General features: G+C 37.5%; 2 protein-coding genes across 3 annotated transcripts in view; both read left to right on the forward strand.

Annotated features, from left to right (window-relative positions):
• The first annotated feature begins 100 nt into the window (after positions 1-100).
• LOC111871009 (cilia- and flagella-associated protein 97) lies at positions 101-2,781 on the forward strand. Its single transcript, XM_023863718.2, has 2 exons — positions 101-1,249; positions 2,258-2,781. The coding sequence occupies exons 1-2, from the start codon at positions 281-283 to the stop codon at positions 2,324-2,326; spliced, it is 1,038 nt and encodes a 345-aa protein (XP_023719486.1). The 5' UTR covers positions 101-280; the 3' UTR covers positions 2,327-2,781.
• Positions 2,782-4,860: 2,079 nt separating this feature from the next.
• LOC111871013 (stromal interaction molecule homolog) overlaps positions 4,861-23,535 on the forward strand; it is a 44,458-nt gene continuing 25,783 nt past the window's right edge. The window contains exons 1-5 of one of the 2 annotated variants that reach the window (XM_023863724.2): positions 4,861-5,520; positions 5,681-5,823; positions 13,097-13,216; positions 20,176-20,288; positions 21,433-21,548. In XM_023863724.2, the coding sequence (XP_023719492.1) occupies positions 5,322-5,520; positions 5,681-5,823; positions 13,097-13,216; positions 20,176-20,288; positions 21,433-21,548 (691 nt within the window). In that variant the 5' untranslated portion in view covers positions 4,861-5,321. The remainder of the gene's footprint in view (positions 5,521-5,680; positions 5,824-13,096; positions 13,217-20,175; positions 20,289-21,432; positions 21,549-23,535) is intronic. The other variant, XM_023863723.2, reaches the window with a different exon arrangement.

The raw sequence follows: 23,535 nt of genomic DNA on the forward strand, positions 1-23,535 counted from the left end.
ATGAAAGGGAGTATGTTTAGACATTTGTAAAGAAGGCTGTGGAAATTGGTATTAAATAAACAACTGTTGCCTAGCAACCATGAACAGTAAGTCATGGATTTTGAAAACCATTTGTATTATCTTTTATTAAGCTTTATATATGTAATGTTTTAACAGTTATACTTTGTAGTCTTGTTTTCCATTATATTTTGTTAATGTTATAACTTGTGTTAGTGGTTGTGTCATAACTCAAAGATAACAGATCACATTACATTACTAAAGGAAATAGTTGTGAAGCATAATGTCCAGGAATATTGGTTCACATGTATTCAGACAAGTTGTAAATGGATCAGTAGTTCATGTAGATATTGGGCTATGTGAGGACATTGATTATAATTTCTTTGGTTCTGGTGATAGTACTGTTACTGAAGGACCTGATGATGATAAAAATAATATTATAATAGCAGGCAAAGAAAAGGATGAAAAGAGTTTGAAATTGAACCCTTTCTGTGATAGTAAAAATTCCAAGAATGAAAACATCTGCACTGTTAAAGTCACAGATGTGAAAAATGAATCACATTCTTCAGTACAGCTTGATTCTGCAGATAATTTAAGGGTTAAAAGAAATTTGAAGGAAGAAACTTTAAGTTCCAAGGAAGATGACTGTATGAATCTACGAGGTTTAATGAACTGCATAGCCTATGGTGAGAGCAAAAATAATGATGGCGATGAAGATGATGATGATGATGATGATGATGATCATGTTGTTACCAAAGTGCATTCACGTTCCTCTGATTTCCTTTCTTTAAGCACTGACACTACCTCTGAGATAACTGATGTCACTACACGCTCTTCTTCTAGTGGTTGCTCTTCCATGCCTAAACATGAACCTGAGGAGCATCTACCAGATAAACATCATAAGGATGATGAAAGAAAGCAACAGAAACATGACAAACCTGCAGATGTTTCATTAGGAACATCAATGAAATTTCTTGTGAATGCATTGGACAGTTTTGATAAGCAGAAGAGGAAGTCATTAACATCAAACATATCTATTGGTCAGAGGAACAGACTGGGAAGGAAAAATATGTCATTTTCTAATGAACAGTACTGGAAAATTGAAAGAGAAAATGAGATATTGCTAAGGAAACTTCAAGTTCTTCGCAGACCACGACCTAAACAACCATCTCCACCTATAAGTCAGCCCAAGTTGCCAAGTTCAGCAGTAAACAGGAGGAAGGAACAAACAAGAATTGATCATGATAACATGGTAAGTGCCCTGAACTCTTACTTATATAGTTAACTGCAATAAAATTATAAAAATGGGAAGAAATTTATTCAGTTGAAAAAGTAATCTTGTTTTAAATAGAAATTATTTTTTTATTTACTTATGGTTTATTTGGGGTATGCGGTAGCGTAGTTGGTTTAGGCACTATGCTAGAAGCTGGAAGGTTGTGGCATCAAATCCCGATGAGGTGGATTTTTTCAATTTACCTAATCCTTCCAGTTGGACTATGGCCCTGGAGTCGACTCAGCCTCCAACAGAAATGAGTACGAGGAATATTCTTGGGGGTAAAGGGCGGCCAGCGCATAAGGCTAACAGCCCCACCGCCATCTATGAGCCGACTGTCTAGAAATTGTGGGAACCTCAACATCTCACAACCCAATGGGCCTCCACGGCCTGTTACAGGGATGTTTTTACTTTTTTTATGGTTTATTTGACAATGCTACCAGGAGCTAAGTTTGTAGTATTGAATCACGGGCTGATGGTGAATGAAGAATTGATAAGGATACGTAGGAAAGTGGTTGTGGTGTAATTTGAGGTACTTTCGCAGCATTTGCTGGAGGGGCTGGGGAAAGCCACAAAACACTTCAGTCAAGATAGCTGCTGTACCATCCACACATTTCTCTTATACAAGTCAGAAGTGTTACTTTTAGAGCCAACATGTTGGATGGGGCCATGGAGACTGACAATAAGGAACCTTGTAGTACACAACAAGCAGTTTAATAAATACCAATTTGTAGAATATAATGTATAGTTCTAAAGGAGATATTTTAAGATTATAATCTGAAATGTTGTGCTGTGTACACTGCAAATAGGTGCCATGTTTTGGAGGAACCTGTTGCCTCCACTGTCAGTGTTGAGGAGTGACATGTTCCTCTGAAATGTTGGTACCTTCCTATCACACTACAAGAATGTTGTAATTTCAACTACTTCTTGAGTTTCTAATAATCATACATATTTAATGTATTAATTGTTCTGTGTTTTTTCTTACAGATTTTGTTAAAGAAAATAGAACAAGTAAAGCCATCAGCACATATAGCAGTCAGGAGTTTGTGGAGATGATGCAGGTCTGGTGTAAAGGGAAACAAAACCTAAGGGTTATTTATATTTTGATACAATTATAATATATTGAGTATAACATATATCAAGTTATAATGAACTGAGATGAATTGTATTAACACTTTTAGGAAACTGTTTGAAATGCATAGATAGAATTTACACTTGCACACTACATGTTGTATGTAATGTGTTAATTTATTTTTATGTAACTCAGGAGATATGTTTCCAGTGGACCAATAATTTCTATTTTCATTATAATAACAAATAAAGGTAAGAAAAATATTTTTTTTCTACCTCACAACTTTCAATCTTTAATCCATGTGTATTTATAGAAACAACATTTGTGGGCACATTGAAAGGCCAAGGAGCTACTACAAGAGACTGATTGCACCATTTTCAGGTTGTTTTGTCCATATTTACCTTATTTATGTTAAACAAAGCTCTTTGATTAAATCCTTACAAAACTCGGTAAGTATACCTTACTCATGGACCTGAGCCCTTCTGGAGGAGCCGCCAATTCTGCAGCTACTGAAGAATTTCCCAGCATTTTATGGAACCCAAAGGTTCATTACCGTGTTCACAAGAGCCCTCCACTAGTCCCTATCCTGAGCCAGATCTATCCAATCCATACCATCCCATCCTATCTCTCTAAGATCCATTCTACTTGTAATATTGTCCACCCACTAACGCCTTAGTCTTCCCTGTGGTCTCTTTCCTTCTGGCTTTACCACCAATATCCTATAAACATTCCTTGCCTCCCCCATTCGTGCTACATGACCTGCCAACCTCATCCTCCTTGACTTGATCATTCTAATTATACTTAGACAAGAGTACAAGTTATGAAGCTCCTCATTATATAGTTTTCTCCAACCTCCTGTCACTTCATCTCTCTTTGGTCCAAATATTCTCAATGCCGTGTTCTCAAACACTCTCAGTCTATGTTCCTCCCTTAATGTCAGAGACCAAGTTTCAAACCCATAGAGAGCCACAGGCAAAATTATAGTTCGGTAAGTATACCTGTATTAAGAAATGTTTATTTTACAAAATTTAAATCTACTAAAATATGGCAATATATTTGTGGGGGGGGGGGGAAAATGACAGTAATGCAGTATTTAAAATACAGAGAAACGGTCTAACACTTATTATAGGAGTTAAGAACATGTTTGTTTGGTAATTTTAAGATTTTAACTGTAACTTCATTATACATGAGAGCTTGTGATTTATAAAAAACAATAAGATCTATAAGACTCAGTATTCTGATATTCATGAGTATAACACAAAAGGGAAACAGTATTTGTATGTCCATTTATGTAACACTGCTCGCTGTAAGAAAAGTGTAATTAAAATGGGAATAAAAATACATAACATATCCTCTGAATTAAAGAGAAGAGGAAATGTTAAGGTTTTTAAAAATAAATTCAAAAGTTATTTATTACAAAATTGTCTTTATTCTCTGCAAGAGTTTTTTAATAACAATTGACAGACGGTAGTTCAGTAATTTGAGTTAGTTTTGATAAGTTACGAAGTACTATACAGGGTGTTTCACGACTTTAGGTCATAACTGCAGGAGGNTAAGTATGTTTATTGCTTTATGTGGAACTGCTGAGAGTTGTCATCCATGGTTAGTATTCCATGGCAGGGGAATATTGATTAAAAAGGGATTGTATTGTACATTGTCTTCTATATTGTTTTGAACATTTAGGAGTTGCTGATATGTAGAGTTTGGCTGTTTTCAACTGACTTGTCCAACTGTGCCTGTGTAACAGTTATGGATGTTAAAGAAATTATCATTATCACAAAATGTCCTCAATTAAAAAAATACTGTCTTTTGAGATGTGTCACTGTGTAGTCTGACAAAAGTTCACAGACATTTTGTTGGAACATACTGCCTCCATCTTCTCGGTCAAAGTGAGGAAGCTGAGCTACCCGCTTCTTGCTTCTTATCTGCTTGGCTTAGCCTTTGACCCTGAAGATAGAGGCAATAAATTCTCCGAAATGTTGAACTTATACTAGACCACATACCATCACATCCACAAGGCGATACTCTTTATGATCACGGCTGTGAGAACCTAAAGCCAAACATATACTGAGGGCATTCTCTGGAAATACTTGGGTGGCCAGGTTTATTAGATAGATTCGGAGGATAGGCTGTTGCAGATGTTAGCAAAATTCTACGTTTATGCTATATACAAGCCGGCTATCTACGTATGCTCATATGAATTACTGTTTGTACAAGTGGATTTTTCTTATAAAGATTAATATTCTTAGAGAATTCCTTCTGCGTAACATTTCGCCTACATATAATCCGCCATGCACTTTCACATTCGTATTCTGTAACGTTCACAACATACACATGCAAGCACCATACGCGGCCTGCTGCCGGGACACCTTCCCTTTTTTTTTTACATTTTACTTAACCCGCCTCATGGCATCCTCTGTTTCTCTATTCATTGCTATATTCGAAATGCTGTATAAATATAGTATGTCATGATCAGTACCAACTTCAAGAAATAAATGTTGAGGGTATGGGAAAACTTTTAGAAAGTTATGACGAGATTATATTACGTAATTTAGGTTGTCATTTGTAGAAACAGTTGGGTAAAGATAATGCGGTTAATATTTGTGTGATGTAGAAGCGAGAACATTGTTGCGTCTGATATACAGCTGTGGAGGACTGTTTATATACCGACTGCAACAATATAAATCAGTTCGCTAGACATATATCTAAATAGAGCTACTTTCTAATTCGCCCATTCGGAATTACTACTCTATGATCGCGGTTGCGAGGGTTGCGAGCATCCATCAACCTTGAAGTTGAAGCTGTTTGTAAGGTTATTTTAATTTTACACAGAACGTGGTATTTAATCACTGATATTAACAAAAATTGCTTCAGTGCCAAAGAAGAGGAATGAATTTACAAGAAGGGAGTGTTATTCTTCGTTAGTAAATACTATAAATAATATAGAAAGTTTTTATACATCGTGTCATTGCTGGTACAATGAACACATTTTTACAGGCTGTTATAATTTTATCCCTTCTCACAACTTATTGGTGTAATGGAAATAGTGATACTGAAAATTTTCAAGAAGAGAGCACTCTCAAGTCTTCATATTCTAACAGTAAAAGTGTGTCAAGATCAAACTCTTATTCAGCTCCAGGGGATATAGTGACTCAGTCATCAGTTCATTATGATGGAGGTAAAGCTTGGATGTTGTTATAACTTGTATATTAAGTTTAACTGCTAGCCCATTTAGAAGACTGTTTCATGATATTACATCAGTTTTCATAAAAGCATATAATGCAATAGTTTTCTATATTAGCCATCATCGTGTAGCATACCCTGTTCTTCATTACAAGGTATTGGAGATAGTTGCCATGATGATGCTGCATGCTTGGCGCTTGCCTCACAAGATCGGATTGGTCTAGAAGCTATAAAGTCCCTCCACCGACAACTGGATGATGATGCAAATGGCAATGTTGATCTCTCAGAATCAGATGAGGTAAATAGATTGGATAGATCTATTATGTTTGCATGGATTTTCTTATCAACATTACTAGTACTAATAGGGTGAAATACAGAGAAAATGTCACTAGACAGATTTGGCTGTCATTTGCTGTTGCTGTGCATGTGTGTGTAGGTTTCATCTGAGTGTTCATAATTTGGTAAGTACATTCAAAACATGTTATGAGAACTGAAGTAAAGCATATCAGATAGTGAAAATGTATGAGAAATACGATATGTCCATGAACAAACTGAACTCATATGAATTTAATGACTTTTGTCTTCCTTGAAGTTAAGTGTTACTCCAAGCTTAACTACTTCTAAACTTGCAATTCGTCTACATGAATGACATGTAAAAATGTGGTTCATACACGACAGAAATACACTGCATCCCCGCTACAAAGACCAATCAGTTAATTGTGTGTAATGAAATGTAGAATTTGTTAATGTTAAAGCAGGTGGTACATATTCGCTTCGTTTAGTGGGGGTGGAGTCCAGTTGGGTCCACTCGGCACAGCAGCCACTGTTTGGCCTATTGTACCTGCCCCGGGTGATTATGATGATGGAGAATTTGGTGGAATGAAGATTGGCAGGGGAAACCGAAGTACTTGGAGAAAACCCGCCCCAGCGCCACTTTGTCAACCACAAATCCCAGTTGACCAGACCCGGGATCGAACCCAGGCCACCACAGTGGGAAGCCAGCGACTAACCACTTGAACAGCAGATTGAGGGACTAATGTCAAAATGTCTATGTATTTCCATTTTCCCAAATGAATCACGCGTCACATCTGAGGACAGAAACAGGCCCAGTTTCAGAAAAATTGCATTTTCAGGTTTTCAGAATATCGGACAATGGACAAAGTCCAAAAACCGAGTAATTCTGAATGTTATACACCATCCTTAGAACACTTTAGAATCTACTATGACTTTTAACTTCCAAATTTCCAGACTTATGATCCCATTAATGTAACACCCATTAGACGCACAGTTCCAATTCTTGGACTTATGCCAGAACATGCAGCATGTTAGTGCTGGATACCACTGACCCTAACATTGAAAGGGTAACAGTATTCAGTAGAGTGCCAGTATATCTTACTGGTTACAAAGAAGTAATAAGGAGAAAAGGAAACACAGCAGCCAAGCCCGCCTTGGAGAGTTTCTTCAGAAAGCCGAAGACCCAGTGTCCACTCTTCTGGCCTTATCTGGCAAGCCAAGTTCCTACCAAAATCTCTCCTTAACCAGAGCTCCTTTAGCTCAGATCGCCAAGGTGCTGGAGTGATGCAGCACTAGAACATGATTTTAATAGCCATGGTTGCCATATGTATTGATAGGAGCACAGCTTAAATTAAAAAAAAATATATTTAGAAATTCTAAATTATGTTCGTGGTAGGAAACAGGAAACAGAACAGGTACATTATTATGTATTGTAGATATCTGGACATATGTGGCCTAGAAGCTTATCTTGCAGTTGGATGTGAAGTTAGAATAAATAGATTAAAAATTTGAAGTACTTTCTTTATATCTTGTTTGTTTTATATTCAGTTTGATTATTTGTACTGAGAACTTAAAAATGCAAATGTGATGTTCTTCACATCTGAATAGAAGGTCACTGCTGGTAGTTGCAGCAAGATGGGAAACCATACATCTGTCCCTTCCCCTTGAATTTGTGGAAAAATTCAAGATTGAAAAATAGAAGGATGTATACTATTATTATTATTATTATTATTATTATTATTATTGGAGGGGTGGGTTTCCCCATGCACCACGACCAGTGGTCTATTGTATGTCCCCTCTGTGATATTCTACCAGTCTCTATACCCTACCGATACTGGTGCGTNACATACCTTGAGTCATGAGGTGGGAACGTTCTCCCTAGACTACTAAATAATAATACTAAAATTAAAAGCATTTGATTTTTATATCCTAACTGTTGTAAGACATGACTGGGATTGCAGCTCTCCAGACACTAAGGGGAGTCAATGAATTCTGAAGAATTATTCAGAGTAGGTTGTTTCAACAAGGGGTATGTGGTAGCATAGTTGGTTGAGGCACTATGCTACAAGCCGGAAGGTCACATGATCAAATCCCGATGAGGTGTATTTTCTTCAATTTACCTAATCCTTCCAGCCGCACTGTGGCCCTGGGGTTGACTCAGCCTCTAACAGAAATGAGTACCAGGAATATTCCTGGTATTAAAGGGCGGCTGGCACATAAGGCTGACAACCTTACCGCCATCTTGGAGCCAATTGTCTAGAAAATGTGGGAGCCTCGACATCTCACAACCCTATGGGACTCCATGGCCTGTTACAGGGAGACCTTTACTTTTTATTTTTTTTTTACTTAGGTTGTTTTGGTGCACAATTTTCGGAAGTCCAGTAAGGTTTAATATAGGTGCTTTTTTAAAAATGTAGCTACAGCTGGAAAAACATTTTTCAAATGTTTTCATTATTGTACACAAACATTTTATAGTTTAGTACAGGTGTAGAAAGGTTAGAAAGCTGTTTAGGCTCTAAAGAGTTTTGCAGAACTGAGCCTCTTCTTAAGAGACAACCCCCATCCTCTCATTAAAGAGGATATTATGCAAGGACTGTGACTGCAAGGATTCATTTAAAAAAAGAAACTCTGCTTGTTATCCTCAAAGGGCTTGGCCCCAAAACACACTGATTGGCAGTAAACAGCCAGTCACAAAGTAACTTTGTCTTTGGTTTAGAGAAGTACACCTTTTATGGTTGTACAGGAACATTTTTATAGTTTACTGTCAGTGTAGAGTGATTGTAAATCTATTTAGGTTCCTGCCCTCACCATATGACTTTGTTGGGTACCAAAGACAATGTGCAGAACTATACTTTTTGTTGACTGGCATAGTGGTGGGGGTGCGGGGGTCATCATAAATTCATGTATAACAAAGTTTGAGACTCCCACTATGAGACGAACTGTAAAATTTGCCTTAAAATAAGTTTCAGAGCACATTTTCTTGTCACCCACTACCCTGCCTTACAAAGAATCTAGTGGCACACATGATTCATGATAGTTGACATTTAATGAAATGGTGTTATGATGGGCTACCTCTGAGATGAATGCTGTTATCAGTCTAGTTCTGATTTATCGCACTTAATCTCTTATGATTTGTCATGATCATGATATGGTAGTACTAGAGTACTAATTAACTGCAATCATTTGGAGGGCTTATAACCTAGATTGTTTTGAGACACCTGCTACTTACCTTGTCATAACACACATTTTTATATAGCCCAGGAAGAGGCAGGAGGACGGCATAATATTAAAGTGGATTTTAAAGAAATACAGAGTGGAGATGCCTAATGAACTGTCATGTGATCAGGTTCATAGTCTCAACTGTGTCACGACAGGTCCTGGCTGAGGGTTTTTTTTTGGTTTTCCTGAGCCCCTCCATGAAAATTCCAGGATATTTATTACCTTAGTCAGGCTGCAGCCATTTTCTTTCATAGTCTTTGTTCATCAATCATCCTACTGTTTGACTCACTCACTCATGGAGCTGAGCCCCTTTTGAAAAGATTCCAATTGTGTAGCCACTCAACTTATATCCTGTATGCATTTCTCTTCACCCCCATTCATGTGACATGTGCTGCCCATCTCATCTTCCTTGACTTGATCATTCTAATTATACTTTGTGAAGAGTACAAATTATGAAGCTCCTCATTATGCATTTTTCTCCAGCCTCCCATCACTTCTTCTTTCTTAGGTACAAATATTCTCCTCAACACCCTGTTCTCACCTCAGTCTATGTTCTTCCCTTAATGTCAGAGACCAAGTTTCACACCCATACAGAACCACAGACAAAATTATAGTTTTGTATATTCTAATTTTTATGTTTTTGGACAGCAGACGAGAAGACAAAAGGTTCTGGACTGAATGGTAGCAAGCATTACCCAAATTCAATCTCCTCTTTAATTTACTCCTGGAGCAAATTATGATATGTTAGTGTCATTCCCAAATATCTGAATTGTGCCACATTTTCTAAGGACCTGTTAGCTATCTTTATGTCAAGACTGTCTGTAGTTGTATATTTGGACAGCGTCATCAAATAAATCTCAAATAAATAAAATAAATGTCCTGGAAACCACAGTGGGCCTTTACTTTCTTCAAAGAAGGGGCCGGGTAGTGGCATTGAGTGGATAGCGTTTCTACATTATACACTGAAGTGGGAGTCGCATGTATAGACAGACAGACACACATGCACATGTAGTGTGATGTCCTTGTAAGCCTACTTTCTCTTTTTGTAGGCAAGAAGTACTTTGTTAATTTAATGTAATGAGAGCTTCTGAGGAAAGGTGAACTTCACACAATTCTCTTTGGTTAGAATTGATATGATAAGTATGATAAATATGTAGTACAGAATGTTGTCATTATCATTTGACCATGACAGATAAACATATATACAGGGTGTCCAGATGAAAGGCATGCAAAATAAAATGATTAAATCCCAGAAAGCTTTTATTATACACATTTATGGGTTACACAACTACAAAGGGAGTATATAACTTTCTCAGTAAATTTCATTGTGGGCTCCCTTGGTGGCATGACAAATATCCAGATGATATTTAACCTTGTTCCACGTTGCTTGGAGCATGTTTGTTGTTACCATAGCCACACCGTCACTGATGCAGGCTTTCAGGTGTTACAGGTTGTTGATCTTAACCTGGCAGACAATGTTCTTCACATAACCCTATAAGAAAAAATTCGGTGGGGTTAAATCTGGTGACCTAGGAGGCCAAGCGATTGATCCACTTCTGCCGATCTGTCTCCCAGCCATCACTCTGTCCAAGTGATTCCTAACATGGTGGCAGAAATGTAGCGGTGCTTGTGCATAAGCCAAGCATAAAAAAAAACTTTCACAGTTTTCCTTTGTGATGACATAAACCAGATATATGTATAACAATTAGTTTCTGAGATATACATTTTTTATTTTGGATACCTTTCATCCAGACACCCAGTGTATATGATCTGTAGGAATTTCTTTCAGAATTGTAGGGTGTAGCCATGGGGTACATTGTAAATGGAATAAATTAATATTAATTTCAGTTCATTTTCTCATTACTCAGTGATGCTTTTAGTAGCCAGATTATATACCGTCAGATGGATCAATGGTAGATGAATTTGAAAGGATTTGCAAAGAAGTGGTCATGGCTTAATTGAGGTATTACCATGGTATTTGCCTAGACAGACTGAGGCAGACTATGAAAACCTCATGATAGCTGTTGTCCCAGCTGAGATTCAAACTGACCACCTCCTGAATATGAGCCCAGATCATTCCTGTTTAGCCAACCTGCTCAGATCCATTTATTTTTAATGAATTTGCATTTCTATAACATGTTTTAGTGTATGTTATACAAAGCCATTACTTTCTTAGCATGTTTTGTGAGTACGATGCTTATGTCTGGCCATGCATGTCTCCTTTGCATAATTAGATATTAGCTGAGGGCATTTGTCATGTCTCCTTCATCTGCTTTGTGTTCAGCCACCCTTGAAGTTAAGTTCATTGTGTACTGCTGTATACTTGAAAGTACATGTTTTTGAAGTTCAGGAGATTCAGTCAGTACGTTACGGTAGACCGGAGAGGTGTACGCACATTTCTTTGATCTCTCTCAACACACTTTTGTAGTAGATCTTGAAGCTGATTGCTTGCCTCATGTGACAGTTGATGTAAATGTTTATCTTCAGAATGTGGAAGAAACCATGTAGTGTGCAGTTGCATTCAGCGATATTCTTGTTGGCTTCTGCCTTGTGTTCAGAAGGTGCCCATTTTTAATCTTGTGAGGAACACCAGTTATCCTGATGTAGGATTTTGTTGTTTACTTACAGGCAAATGCTGGAATGGTCCCTTGAAATAGGCCACAGTCACTTCCTTCTACATTTCCTCCATATCATCATTCATTAATCATCTTGCCATTTGATATTGTGTAGTCTGAGGTACTGACAGTATTGTCAAATTAAATAAATAAACAAATGACATGGAAGTCTATTAATTTATCAAGTGCAAGAGTAAATAGTTTTAAGAGGTGGGGGGGGGTGAAAGGCTTTTTTTAAAAAAATTGTTATTGAGACATTGTTTGGTCGCCATAGAAAGGTGCGCTGGTGTTCTCTGGTGTCTTGCTGTGACTCTTGCCTCTGCTTGGTGCACAACATTCATAATATGGCATATTCGCTCGAAGCAAGAATTATGGAGTCACAATAGCCAGCCATTACTAGGCAGCGGCCCATAAACAACAACAGATGAATGGTGTTTTCTGCACAGTCCATGCAGATTGTTACCAGCAAGGCCAGTTAGTCAGTAAGTTAAGAGGACTGTCGCGGTACAGTCATAGTGAACCATTGCTGTGAGAAACTGGTAGCTGAGGCTGGGGAAAGTTGGGTAACCCAAAGGAAAGGGAACATCCACTGTTGGAAGCCACTGCCAGGCGATGACACTGAAGGAATGACTGTGGACACTAATGTGTGTGTGTGTGTAATAGTGACCTGCAAGGGTTAGTCATGCACTGTATTAAAATGTGCAATAAATGCACTCATCAATCCCAAAACCCTTATAGTCACACTAAATCATGTGACAGCTGGTGTCAGAAGTGCTGTACTGTATGTCATGAATAGCCTCAGGCCATGCATAAGATAATGTCAGAAAACTGAATTTAGAAGAGAGATTAATTATTATGATTTATTAATTACATTGACCCTCTTTGGATGTGATACTGTGTTTCCACTGCACCACAAGTGATCAAGTGAGATTGCCACGAATTGAAAAGGGAACTCTGAACACTTGGTGGGAACTGTCCCCAGCTGGCATTTTGGCCGCCACCAGTGAGCATGTGACTTTATTTTTTGATCCCCAATGAAGAATAAGTTGGTTTTTTTCTTTCATTACTAATTTTAAGTGTTCTTAATAGAATTCACATCATATAGTGTTGTATAGTTATGTAGTTTGATATTTTCAGCAGTGTTCTTAACCCTTGAAAGCCCATTGGTTACTAGTTGTACCGCCTACTTTAACATTAGGAACTACTACATTTATTCTTGTATTTATGCGTTTCTTATGATTCTCACAATAAACAGTGTTAACTGATTGGTCTTTTTAATGGAGATACTTGTTTGATTTTGTAAGGTAGGATCTGACTTTATAAATATTATCTACATAAATTTGAGGCTTCAAAAGGTTAAATAAATTTTGTATGTTCTGTACATCTCTTGTTGTATAATCATGATATATTGTGTTTTGTACCAGAAGGTATTTTTTTGTCTAGTTCCTACGAGAAGAACTTAAATACGAAGAAGGCTATGAACGAAGACAAAAAGCATTTCATCGTAATGATGATATGCACATCTCAGTTCGGGAGTTGTGGGAAGCTTGGATACGGTCAGAGGTATGTTCAAGATTCTTTAAACATGATGGTCTCTTTGGTAAATGACGTATTTATCTGAATGCTGTCATGAGAGCCTCAGATGTTTCATAGTACTTATATGGTCTCACGAATTTATGTATAGGTCATGTACAGATTTCTTTTAGAGCATGTGTTATCATCTTTTCCCTCCACTTATCTAATCAAATTGACTGAATTCCAGTTCTTCACTTCAGCTTCTTGTTTTCCATATGCAGTTGATGTGTATGCGTAGAACTTTATTGTAGTGTTAGAATGTAGCCCCTAGAAGAGCAATTGTGAGTACATCTGTCAGCACAAATCTCAATTTATGTTCATTAAAACTGACATGTGTACAGGGACATATTAATTGATGGTCTGTTGACATGACATGATATTCAAGACGCAGTGAGTTTTGTGTTTGCTTCATGGCTGTTATACTGATCAGAGATATAAATACTGCACAGTAATGTGTTGAGGAAATATTGTTCTAGTCCATTATATCTCTTAAACAGTTGTAATCAAACATGAGACCTGTATTGAAATCAATAAATTGTACTCAGTATAACAGTACTGTGATGATTTTGTGGAAGAAATATATACAAAAAATGCTGATAAAAATGAAATGAATTGAACTGGAGCTGCGTCAGTCTTTGAACCGTTTAGAACTTTATAAATTTTATGACATTTAAAAGAACAGAGAGACTCCAAAACAATGCTGGAATGTGGATGCTTGGAAAGAGAAACAGAAGGAAAATCTAGGCAGTGGGTATGAAATTTATGGGAAGTATTGAGGGGAAAACAAGGAGGGATAGCATCAGAAATGAAATTATTAGCAGAGTTGGAATTCAAAATTTGTTAACAAAGCTAAAAAAGAAATGGCTAGAATGATTTGGTGGTGTAAAAATAACGAACAGAACAAGGATACTGATAAGGGCATTAGAAGTGACATTTATAGGAAAGAGACACATATCATCACCGAGAACAAGATGGTATTGCCAGTTATTCCGAGACAGAAAGAAGGAAAGAAGACCTGTCAAGAAGTCAGTCAGGAAAGATTATGGGGAGAAAGTAGACCCAGCAGGCCCAGCAGTATAACACACGCAGTCACAGGAGCAAGACACAACACGAAGCACAATACACACACGAAAGTAGAAAGAGTGATCCGACAGAAGAGGATAGATGTGACTCGCGTAGTGAGACACGACGTAGGGATGAAAAATCCTGAACAATTTTAATATTTTTAATATTTAATATTTATCAATATATATGATAAATATATATTTTAGTTATTTTAATATGAAGATGGCAAGGCATGCAGTGAACTAGTTTAACGTAAATCGAATAAGCACCTGAAGCACTTTTGTGCCGAAACATGTAGTGCGAAAGAGAAGAGTGAGGTAAATGAGTGTATGCACTGGAAGACGGTTGAAATAAATCATAGACATTGGAGACTTCATGTATCAGCTCTGTAAAACTGAAACAATTCTAAAAGAGTGACCAGAAACTGTGTGAATGTTAATGAAATGGAATTTTATAAACTTTATTTTCCAGTGCTTATTCGATTTGTGTACAATTTGGTAACTGAGGGAATGGGGGTTTCCATTAAAACTTCTGAACACATACAGTTTGGGTTAAAATTAGATAATAATTATTATTTACACACAGCTGTATTCATTTTAAAGCAATCCTGAGAAGTATCTCATGTAGCATCATTTCAGTAAAAAATATTACAGACAAAAGTTGTATTTTGTGTTCAGTACATTATTCTTTTTTGTAAAATACAAGGTCTCATAATCACTTAAGAAGTATATGAAAAACTTAAACTTTAAAATATTAAACATATATGACTCCAGCAGGGAGCTGGGATAGTGTAGTCAGTATAGTGACTGGCTATGGGCTGGATGATGGAGGGGTCAGAGTTTGAGTCCTGGTATGGTCATAAATTTTCTCTTTTCCACGTCATCCATACTGGCTCTGGGGCCCACCCAGCCTCCTATCCAATGGGTACTGGGGGCTTTTTCCCCAGGGGTAAAGCAGCCAGTGTATGAAGCAGACCACTCATCTCCAACTAGTGCTGAGGTCAAGAAAATATGGATCTATACATCCTTTCACCCATACTCCTTCATGGCGTAGTGCTTAATTAGTTAAGTACAGGCACAACTTTACCTTTTATATGACTCTGGTCATAAGACAGCATTTTAATTTGCACTTTGGACAAATTATGCCTCATTTTCCAGCAAATTATTATAATATTTCCAGATCTTAAAAGGTGTTCTTTATTTTGTGTGGTCTGTTCTTAATTAATATTCTCATGAATAGAGTATTCTTTCTTACCTTCACAGAAGACTAACCTTAGCACTGTTACAAATGACTGAAGGCTGTTTACTCTTTGGGATCTTCTGTTCGAGCTCTTAGAATCACTGAATAAGCCTCATTCGCATTTCAGAACACTGGCTCCTTTCTTAATCTAATGATATGTCTTTGAGCTTAGCAGTGCTTTTATTATTACCTGCTGCCAGGAATTGAAGACTGTTGCATAATGAGGTAACGATCCGTAAAAATTTTGCTTGTCATTGCATAACATCACTTGAGAGCAGGTATTCATCTTGAGGTGAGGCGACAGTGTTTCAAAACTTGCTGAAGAACATGATTCTTTTTTTTTTGTGCTACTGGAGTGCAAGTGTTAAAATAACTTATAGAACACCACCAGCATAACAGGAATTAATTCTGTTCCAGTAATAGTGAGCTGCACTTTTAAGAACTTAATTACATAATGTTTGTTATCTTCCTTACTTAATTGGGCTGCCATAATTCATCACTTCAAAGTAAAATGTAATTTGTATTTGTATGTAGCTGTCATTGGTGAGTTACATACTGTTGCTTTTCTATACCTATATGGTTTATGTATTGATACTGTTTGTAGTTCAGACTGTATAGCTTGGAGCCATTTTGTAGTATCGTAAAATAATTGACTGGGAATTTGTAGTCAAGGCTGTAACTACGTGGACTTACTTGTTGTGATTCTAAGAAGAAATAGTGATTTGTACAATCCCAACATTTTTCTTAGAATCCAATCACATTAGATAAATACTTGCCCTGTATGTCTTCTAGTAAGCACACAGACCTATTCAGGGTGAAGATTACTTTTTTCTTGGATGTGACACTATGTAACCTAGTAGATGTTTACTGAAGATGGAGCTGGCTGAGTCTTCAAAAACCTTAATAAATATCTGCCAGACTATCATGTCATATCCCTGGAGATAGTAATCATCGTATCCACCCCCACCAGACCCTCAAACCTCATATGAAATGTTATTTCAAAATGAAATATGTTACAGAAACTGAAATCTTTGCTTGTAACTTGAATGCTAAGTACTGTCAACCAGTTCATTAATTATATATATATAATATATTGTGCTCATATGTACATTACAGTTGTAGGCATATATTCTGAATGGCTTTCAAACATAAAAGTTAAGGTAAGATGAAAAGGTAGAACTATCCCAGTAACAGATTGTGAAGGTCCATAGGGTTGTGAGATGTTGAGGCTCCCACATTCTCTAGACACTTGGCTCACACATGGTGGTGAGGTTTTCAGCCTTGATCACTGACTGCCCTTTACTCGCAGGGAGATTTCTTGTAATCATTTCTGTTAGAGGTTGAGTCAGCCCCAAGGCCATAGTGCGGCCGGAAGGAGTAGGTCAATTGAAGAATCCAATAACCTCATCGGGAATCAAACTCATGACCTTCTGACTTATAGCATAGTGCCTCAACCAACTATGCTACCGCTTGCTCCTTTTCTGAACACACATCCTTAATACTTACTTACTCATGGAGCTGAACCCTTCTGGAGGAGCTGCCAATTTTGCAACTACTCAAGAATTTCCCAGCATTTTATGGAAGAGCCCTCCACTGGTCCCTATCCTGAGCCAGATCAATCCAATCAATGCCATCCCATCCTATATCTCTAAGATCCATTTTAATATTGTCCGCCCACCTATGCCTTGGTCTTCCCAGTGGTCTCCTTCCTTCCATATCCTTAATAAGTAATCTTATTTTAATTTTATATTGAAATTATTGTTATTTTTTTTATTGACTCTTTTCTGGAATATCTTTATCCTTAAAACTGCCATGACTCCTTGAACTCTAATTGAACCCATCTTACCAGGATTCTTTTTATTCATAGTCAAGTGATGGAAGGACCCACAAAGTTTGACAGACACCTCCTGAATCACTTTGTACATTTTTGGGTTTCTTGTAATATTTTGTGTTAGTATAATTATGTACCTTTAGATTTTTGGATTTGAGGTTCTTATGGTGACTGTGAAGTGTATGGTCTCCTGGGACGTAACGCCATGTAGTGCAGAGATAGCTCAGCGTTTCGGAGGAACATACAACCTCTACTTTCACGGTCTAAGAGTGAGCCAAGGGAGAAACTAGACAGAAGCATTCAACAAGCAGAGCTCCTGATTATTTGTGTGGCTTACTCTTCAAACCCGAAGATGGAAGATGATATGTTCCACTGAAACAACAGGCTCTCTCCCAACTACATGGCATGGCATCCCAAAAGATTTAGATCGTTTTGTTGCAATTGTTATTCCCATGGTGAATATAAATTGTTATTTGGCCCTAGCCACCTGTAAAAAAACGATTAACATATAATAATGTGAATGCAACATCACTAATACCGGCCTTATGTTGGACTCATCCCCCATCAAGAGAAGTCCTACGAACTGTCTAAGAATAAGAAACTGTAGTGAAACAAAGTGTTTCACAGATGCCCTGTGCTTCAATTGGGAGAAGAGGAATAGATAGGTAGAGAGACAGACAGACAATACTTACAGTTACTGCAAGCCCCCCATCAGTATTGTTTGGAATGGTTAGTTCCAGATGTAGTTACTGAAGGCACATCCCAGCTGCATCATCTGTCAGGGTCTAAAGGTTTAGGTAAACATGGTTTAGGATGCTTCCGTGAAATGTTATAAGCTTTATAGATGTCAGCAGTATGGGAGAAACAGTTCAAGGCCTTTGGTAATTGTACCTTTTGAAGGAAAGATGGTATAACATTGTTGTATGCCACAGTGGTTATAAATTACATAAAGACAAGAACCGTTATTCCATCTTGAAACCACGTTTTTAATTTAAAAATAAAGTTGATTACATTATTTGTTTTAAAAGTAGTGGCAAATTTTACTGACTGACAAAATAAAAATCTAACTGAATGTTAATATTCTATGTATTCTGTAAAATGTTAAAGTTTTTTAAAATTTTATCTTAATATCATACACTAATATGCAGTTCATGTAAGTATAAAAGTATGGTTAACTTTTAAGGCACAGTGGTTGCTATGTGTACCACCTGCTTTAATATAAAAAATGCTGCATCTTGTTCAAACAGCGTATTCACATGTTTGTGTGATTCTCTTATTAAACACCAGTTATTTACTTAAATGTCATTAACCTTTTGAAACCTGAAGTTCATGTAAATAATATTTAAAAATCCAGTTCCAATCTCATAGAAACTTAACCCAGAAACCCTTCTTAAATTCAAGTGCAGTGGCTTTAGCATTTAGTATTTCTTATGATAACGTACCACTTTATGAACTGATAATTGTTATCCAGATTATTATTATGCTCCTATTGCTTCCCTACTGTAATTTTAAACAACAAAACATAAGATTTATGTGACAGGTTTTTGTTCATGTAAAATTGTTATGCATTATTTAGTAACTAACTTCTAACTTCATGGAACTGAGCCTTTCTTAAGAAGGTGCCATTCATACAGCTACTCAAGAACTTACCAACATTTTATGGAACCTGGAGGTTCATTACTGTGTTCCCATAGAGCCTTCCACTGGTCCATATCCTGAGCCAGATGAATCCAGTCCATACCACCCCATCCTATCTCTCTAAGATCCATTTTAATATTGTCCACCCACCTACGTCTTGGTCTTCCCAGTGGCCTCATTCCTTCCAGGCTTTCCCACCAATTTCCTATTTGCATTCCTCGTCTCCCCATCCTCCTTGACTTGATCATTCTAATTATACTTGGAGAAGCATACACTTTATGAAGCTTCTCTTTATGCAGTTTTCTCCAACCTTCTCTAACTTTGTCCCTGTTAGGTCCAAATATTATGCCCAGCACCCTATTATCAAACATCCGTGGTGTATGTTCTTCCCTTAATGTTAGAGACCAAGTTTCACACTCCTATGAGACCACAGGCAAATTTATACTTTTGTATATACTAATGTTTATGGTTTTTGACAGCAGATGTGAAGGCAAAAGTTCTGGACTGAATGGTAGCAAGCATTACCCGATTTCCATCTCCTCTTAATTTCCTCAATAATATTTTGATTTGTTACTGTCATTTCCAAATATTTGAACATATACATATACTTAGTTTTCTCTGCATTTTCTTCTAGACCAACCTCTTTACTAGCATCAGTTAAAGTTTCTGTGTTATAAAATCTGACATTGTGTTGAAGAATTCGTACTATATTGTGATCAGAGTACGAGACCTCAACTGACAATCAATGCAGATTTGTTGCAGTACAGAATAAGTTGAATGAAGAGTAAAATCTTCTGGGTTGTGGTACATTGTAGCTCAGTACACAACATTACAACCCAGAAGATTTCACTCTTCATTTCACCACTGTGAGAACCTCAGATGAAACAAGAAGAAAGTAAAATACAAGCACAAGGCTGCACTGTTTTTGTATAACGTATAATGAGGGTGGTGTTTGATGTGCCATATTTGTTATGAGTGAAGAAATAATCAGTATATACTTAATAGCATGAAAGTTTAAACAACTGATGTGTGTTTCTTGCATGCTGTCCTGAGGAACATTATGTAAAGGTAATAATTCTTAGAAGGATGAAGCATTTCCACAACTTTTTTGTTGTTGTTGTTTCTGGTTGTGTCTTATTGAATCGTATGAACGTAGGATGTTATGTATTTCCAGGTTCACAATTGGACTGTTGAGCAGACATCAGAATGGTTGGCCACGAATGTGGAATTGCCACAGTACATTCCAAATTTCATTCAGCATCGAGTGACTGGAGCAACATTACCAAGGTTGCTGGTCATATTTCATCTTCTAAAAGTATTTTGGGCTCTAAATGCAGTTGGTTTTGCTTTTTAAGTGAAAACTAAGTTGGGTCAGGGAAAGAATGAACATAGATTGACCCCCACATGTCTTCCTAGTAACTATGTCCCCACTGTATGTCTCCCCCACCTTCACCAGTTGTCACTTTATATTTTTGTTGTTGTTCTTTCTCTGCCTTTGTAGTCTTGGTTCAATATTGGAGTTGAGAAAGTGGAGGTGTGTTATCAGAGTGCAATGGAAGAGAAAGCAGCCAATTTGAATGCATGTCATCTGTTGTCATTCTTTCTCTGCTTGATTCTAGTTAAATAAAACAATAATAAAGAATCAGATTTTTGCAGTGGGAGTTTTAAGTATGACTTTGATTTTTGGTAGTATGCTGTGTAGAATTTTTAAGGCTCTCCGGTGTTTTGGCAAACATTTAAGTTGCCATTTTGCAGGAATAATATCTTGGTGGAGTTTGGAAGCCATTTTTTATATCTGACAGTGAACATGGTGTGTGGGAGGCAAAAGCGTGATTGGATGAACCTCTTCCTCTGTTTCATCCAGCTATGCCTTCACCTCCCCAGAGCCATTACCATGAAGATGGCAACTGAAATGTTTGTCAGAATTTTGGAAAACATTCTGCATGACTTATTCCCAAATGCCAAAGCTATACTTTTTTTTTTGTATTGCTAACTTTAAGTGCTCTAATTTTGGCCTTTATTTTTTCGTGGCTGAATCTTGTGTTGGTTTCAAGTAAGTGAAAAATGTGAAGGGTTGGTATTATGATATTGAAACTGGAGTGAGTTGGCATTCCAAATTAATATTTAAGTCTGGTCTTTGAATGAGATATTAGAAATCATAATACCTCAGGGTAGACTTACGGTAGTGATATACTGTCCTTGTTTTAGATTGACCATTCTCAGTATGTTGTGTTATAGATTTGGTTGGGTCCATTAACTGATAAGAATTATATGGTGTTTATGGGTTATAATAGGGCCTTGTTTATAGTGTGACACCCACCCTCCCTTCTCTAGGCAGTGCAGATGCAGTTACTGCCCTGCTACTCATTTGCACAACCCAGAAGCCGGCCCTAAAAACAGGCCTGTAATGTTATTTTCTCACCTTCTCTAGGCTTGCAGTAAACAACATGCACTATTTGAACAACGTCCTTGGAATCAAAGATCCAATTCATAAGCAGAAAATAGCCCTGAAGGCTATGGATGTGGTGCTGTTTGGACCACCAAAAGGTACAGTCAGTTGAGGGGGAAGAAAACTACTAAATTAAATGTAAAAGTGGATGTGAAAGAAAAGAGGTCATAACAAAAGTAAAGATCGCATTTAGAGAGAAGTTAAGCGGCTCCGTAGTCTAGAGGTAACGTTCCCACCTCATGACTCGTAGTACGCGGATTCAAATACTCGGCGGAGGTCGTCGAATTTTTAAGGGCGGAAAAATTCAGGGAACAAGTCCTCCAGGAGGGACTTTAAGCCATGGGTCCTGTGTCGTAGCTTTACGGTACGTAAAAGAACCTCATACCTCCAAAGGAGGTCACTGAGCCAAATTACGGACGTTTCCCGCCCAACAGCAGTCTCTAATACCTCTGGTAGATGTGGGAAGCATTATAGATACCTCTCAGCTAGTAGAGCCGGTCTCGCTGGCTGGGCGGGACTGATGGTAAGCACCAGTACCGGTAGGATATAGAGACTGGTAGAAATCATAGTGGGAAGCACACTGGACCAATACAGGTCTAAGTGCATGGGGAAACCCACCCTCTCCAATAACTAACTAACTAACTAACAAACTAGAGAGAAGTTAGGCTGAGTGACCGACATTTCACACATTGTTTAGGGTTTGAAGTTCTCACAGCAGTAATTATTAAATCTTCAGTGATGTGATGCCATGTATTTTGGTAGATGGGTCTCCTACCCTGAAGATGGAGGCAGCAGTATTGTTACCTATCTACCAGGTACACAGCATTTCATACCTGAACACCATAGTCTTAATATTTCACACAGTGCTTCCTTGGCAAATGTGACACCAAAATGAGCAAGAAGTTACAGGAAGAACTGATCACCTACTTTCGTTTCATTACAATTTGAGTATTTCATATAACAAAAATAACTTTAGTATATATGCATACTGAAGTTAGTAAACAATACAATTTGAGAAGCTGCAGTGTTGATATTATTGATGGGAGGTCTTTATGAACTACACTGTTGGGATTGCTTTAGCTGATATGATGTACACAGAGTGTCCAGGTTCTGTTAGGACTGTGTTCATTAAAAATGCAAGACGTGAATTATTTTCAAAATTTCACTCTTTTCATTCAAAATAGTCTTCTGAATCAATACATAGCTGGAATTGATTGAAAAGTTTTCGAAAACAGTCACTACTCCTTTTGTGGAATTGTATTTAAAATTGCGGTTGATTCCCTTTGGATGTCCTGGATGGTGTCGTGAGGGTCTCCTTTCATTGCCAACTTAACTTTTGGGAACAACCAGAAATCTGCTGGAGTCAAATCTGGCGAATACGGAGGATGATCGAGGACTGTGATCCCTTTTCTGGCCAAAAAATCACGCACGATCTTTGATTTGTGGGGTGGGCATTGTCGTGGTGGAGCAACGAGGAACCTTGCTCTCAATATTCAGGTTGAATTCAAAGAATTCTCGCCAACAAATGATTGAGGACTTCGAGATATAATCAGAATTCACTGTTTGACCTTCTGGCAGAAATTCCTTGTGAATGATTCCTTTGGAATGAAAGAAAACGGTTATCAGTGTCTTTACTCAACTCTTTTGCGTGCACACTTTCTTTGGTTTCGGCTTCTTCTTTGGGCTCAGCCAAATCAATTTTGTAAATTTTGTATCACTTTGGGCCGACCGTAATATGTCTTTGCAGTGTTCCACTCTGGCATGTTTTTCATCGCCTGATAGCATGTGCGGTAGAAACTGCACACAGACCTTCCATTTGCCGAAATCCTTGGTCAAAATTTTATGTACAGTACTTTTTGGTATTCCCAAAAGCTCCTTGATGAGTCTTGCAGAAACACATCTGTCTGATGCAAGGATTTCAGTCATTTTTTTCACATTTTCTTCAGTGCGACTTGTTCTTGGTTTTGATGCACGTGGAGTATCTTCAGTGTCCTCCCTGCCGTCACGAAATACAGCATACCATCGAAAAATGTTCCAGCAACTCAAACAGTCACTACTGTACACACGTTTCATCATTTCATATGC

Source organism: Cryptotermes secundus, unplaced genomic scaffold (assembly GCF_002891405.2).
Source record: "Cryptotermes secundus unplaced genomic scaffold, Csec_1.0 scaffold1522, whole genome shotgun sequence".
Classification (NCBI taxonomy): Eukaryota; Metazoa; Arthropoda; class Insecta; order Blattodea; family Kalotermitidae; genus Cryptotermes; species Cryptotermes secundus.

Coding starts and splice junctions, on each gene's coding strand:
- LOC111871009 (XM_023863718.2), top strand. CDS start 281: ATGTCCAGGAATATTGGTTCACATGTATTCAGACAAGTTGTAAATGGA. Junction 1,250..2,257: donor GAATTGATCATGATAACATG/GTAAGTGCCCTG, acceptor TTTTTCTTACAG/ATTTTGTTAAAGAAAATAGA.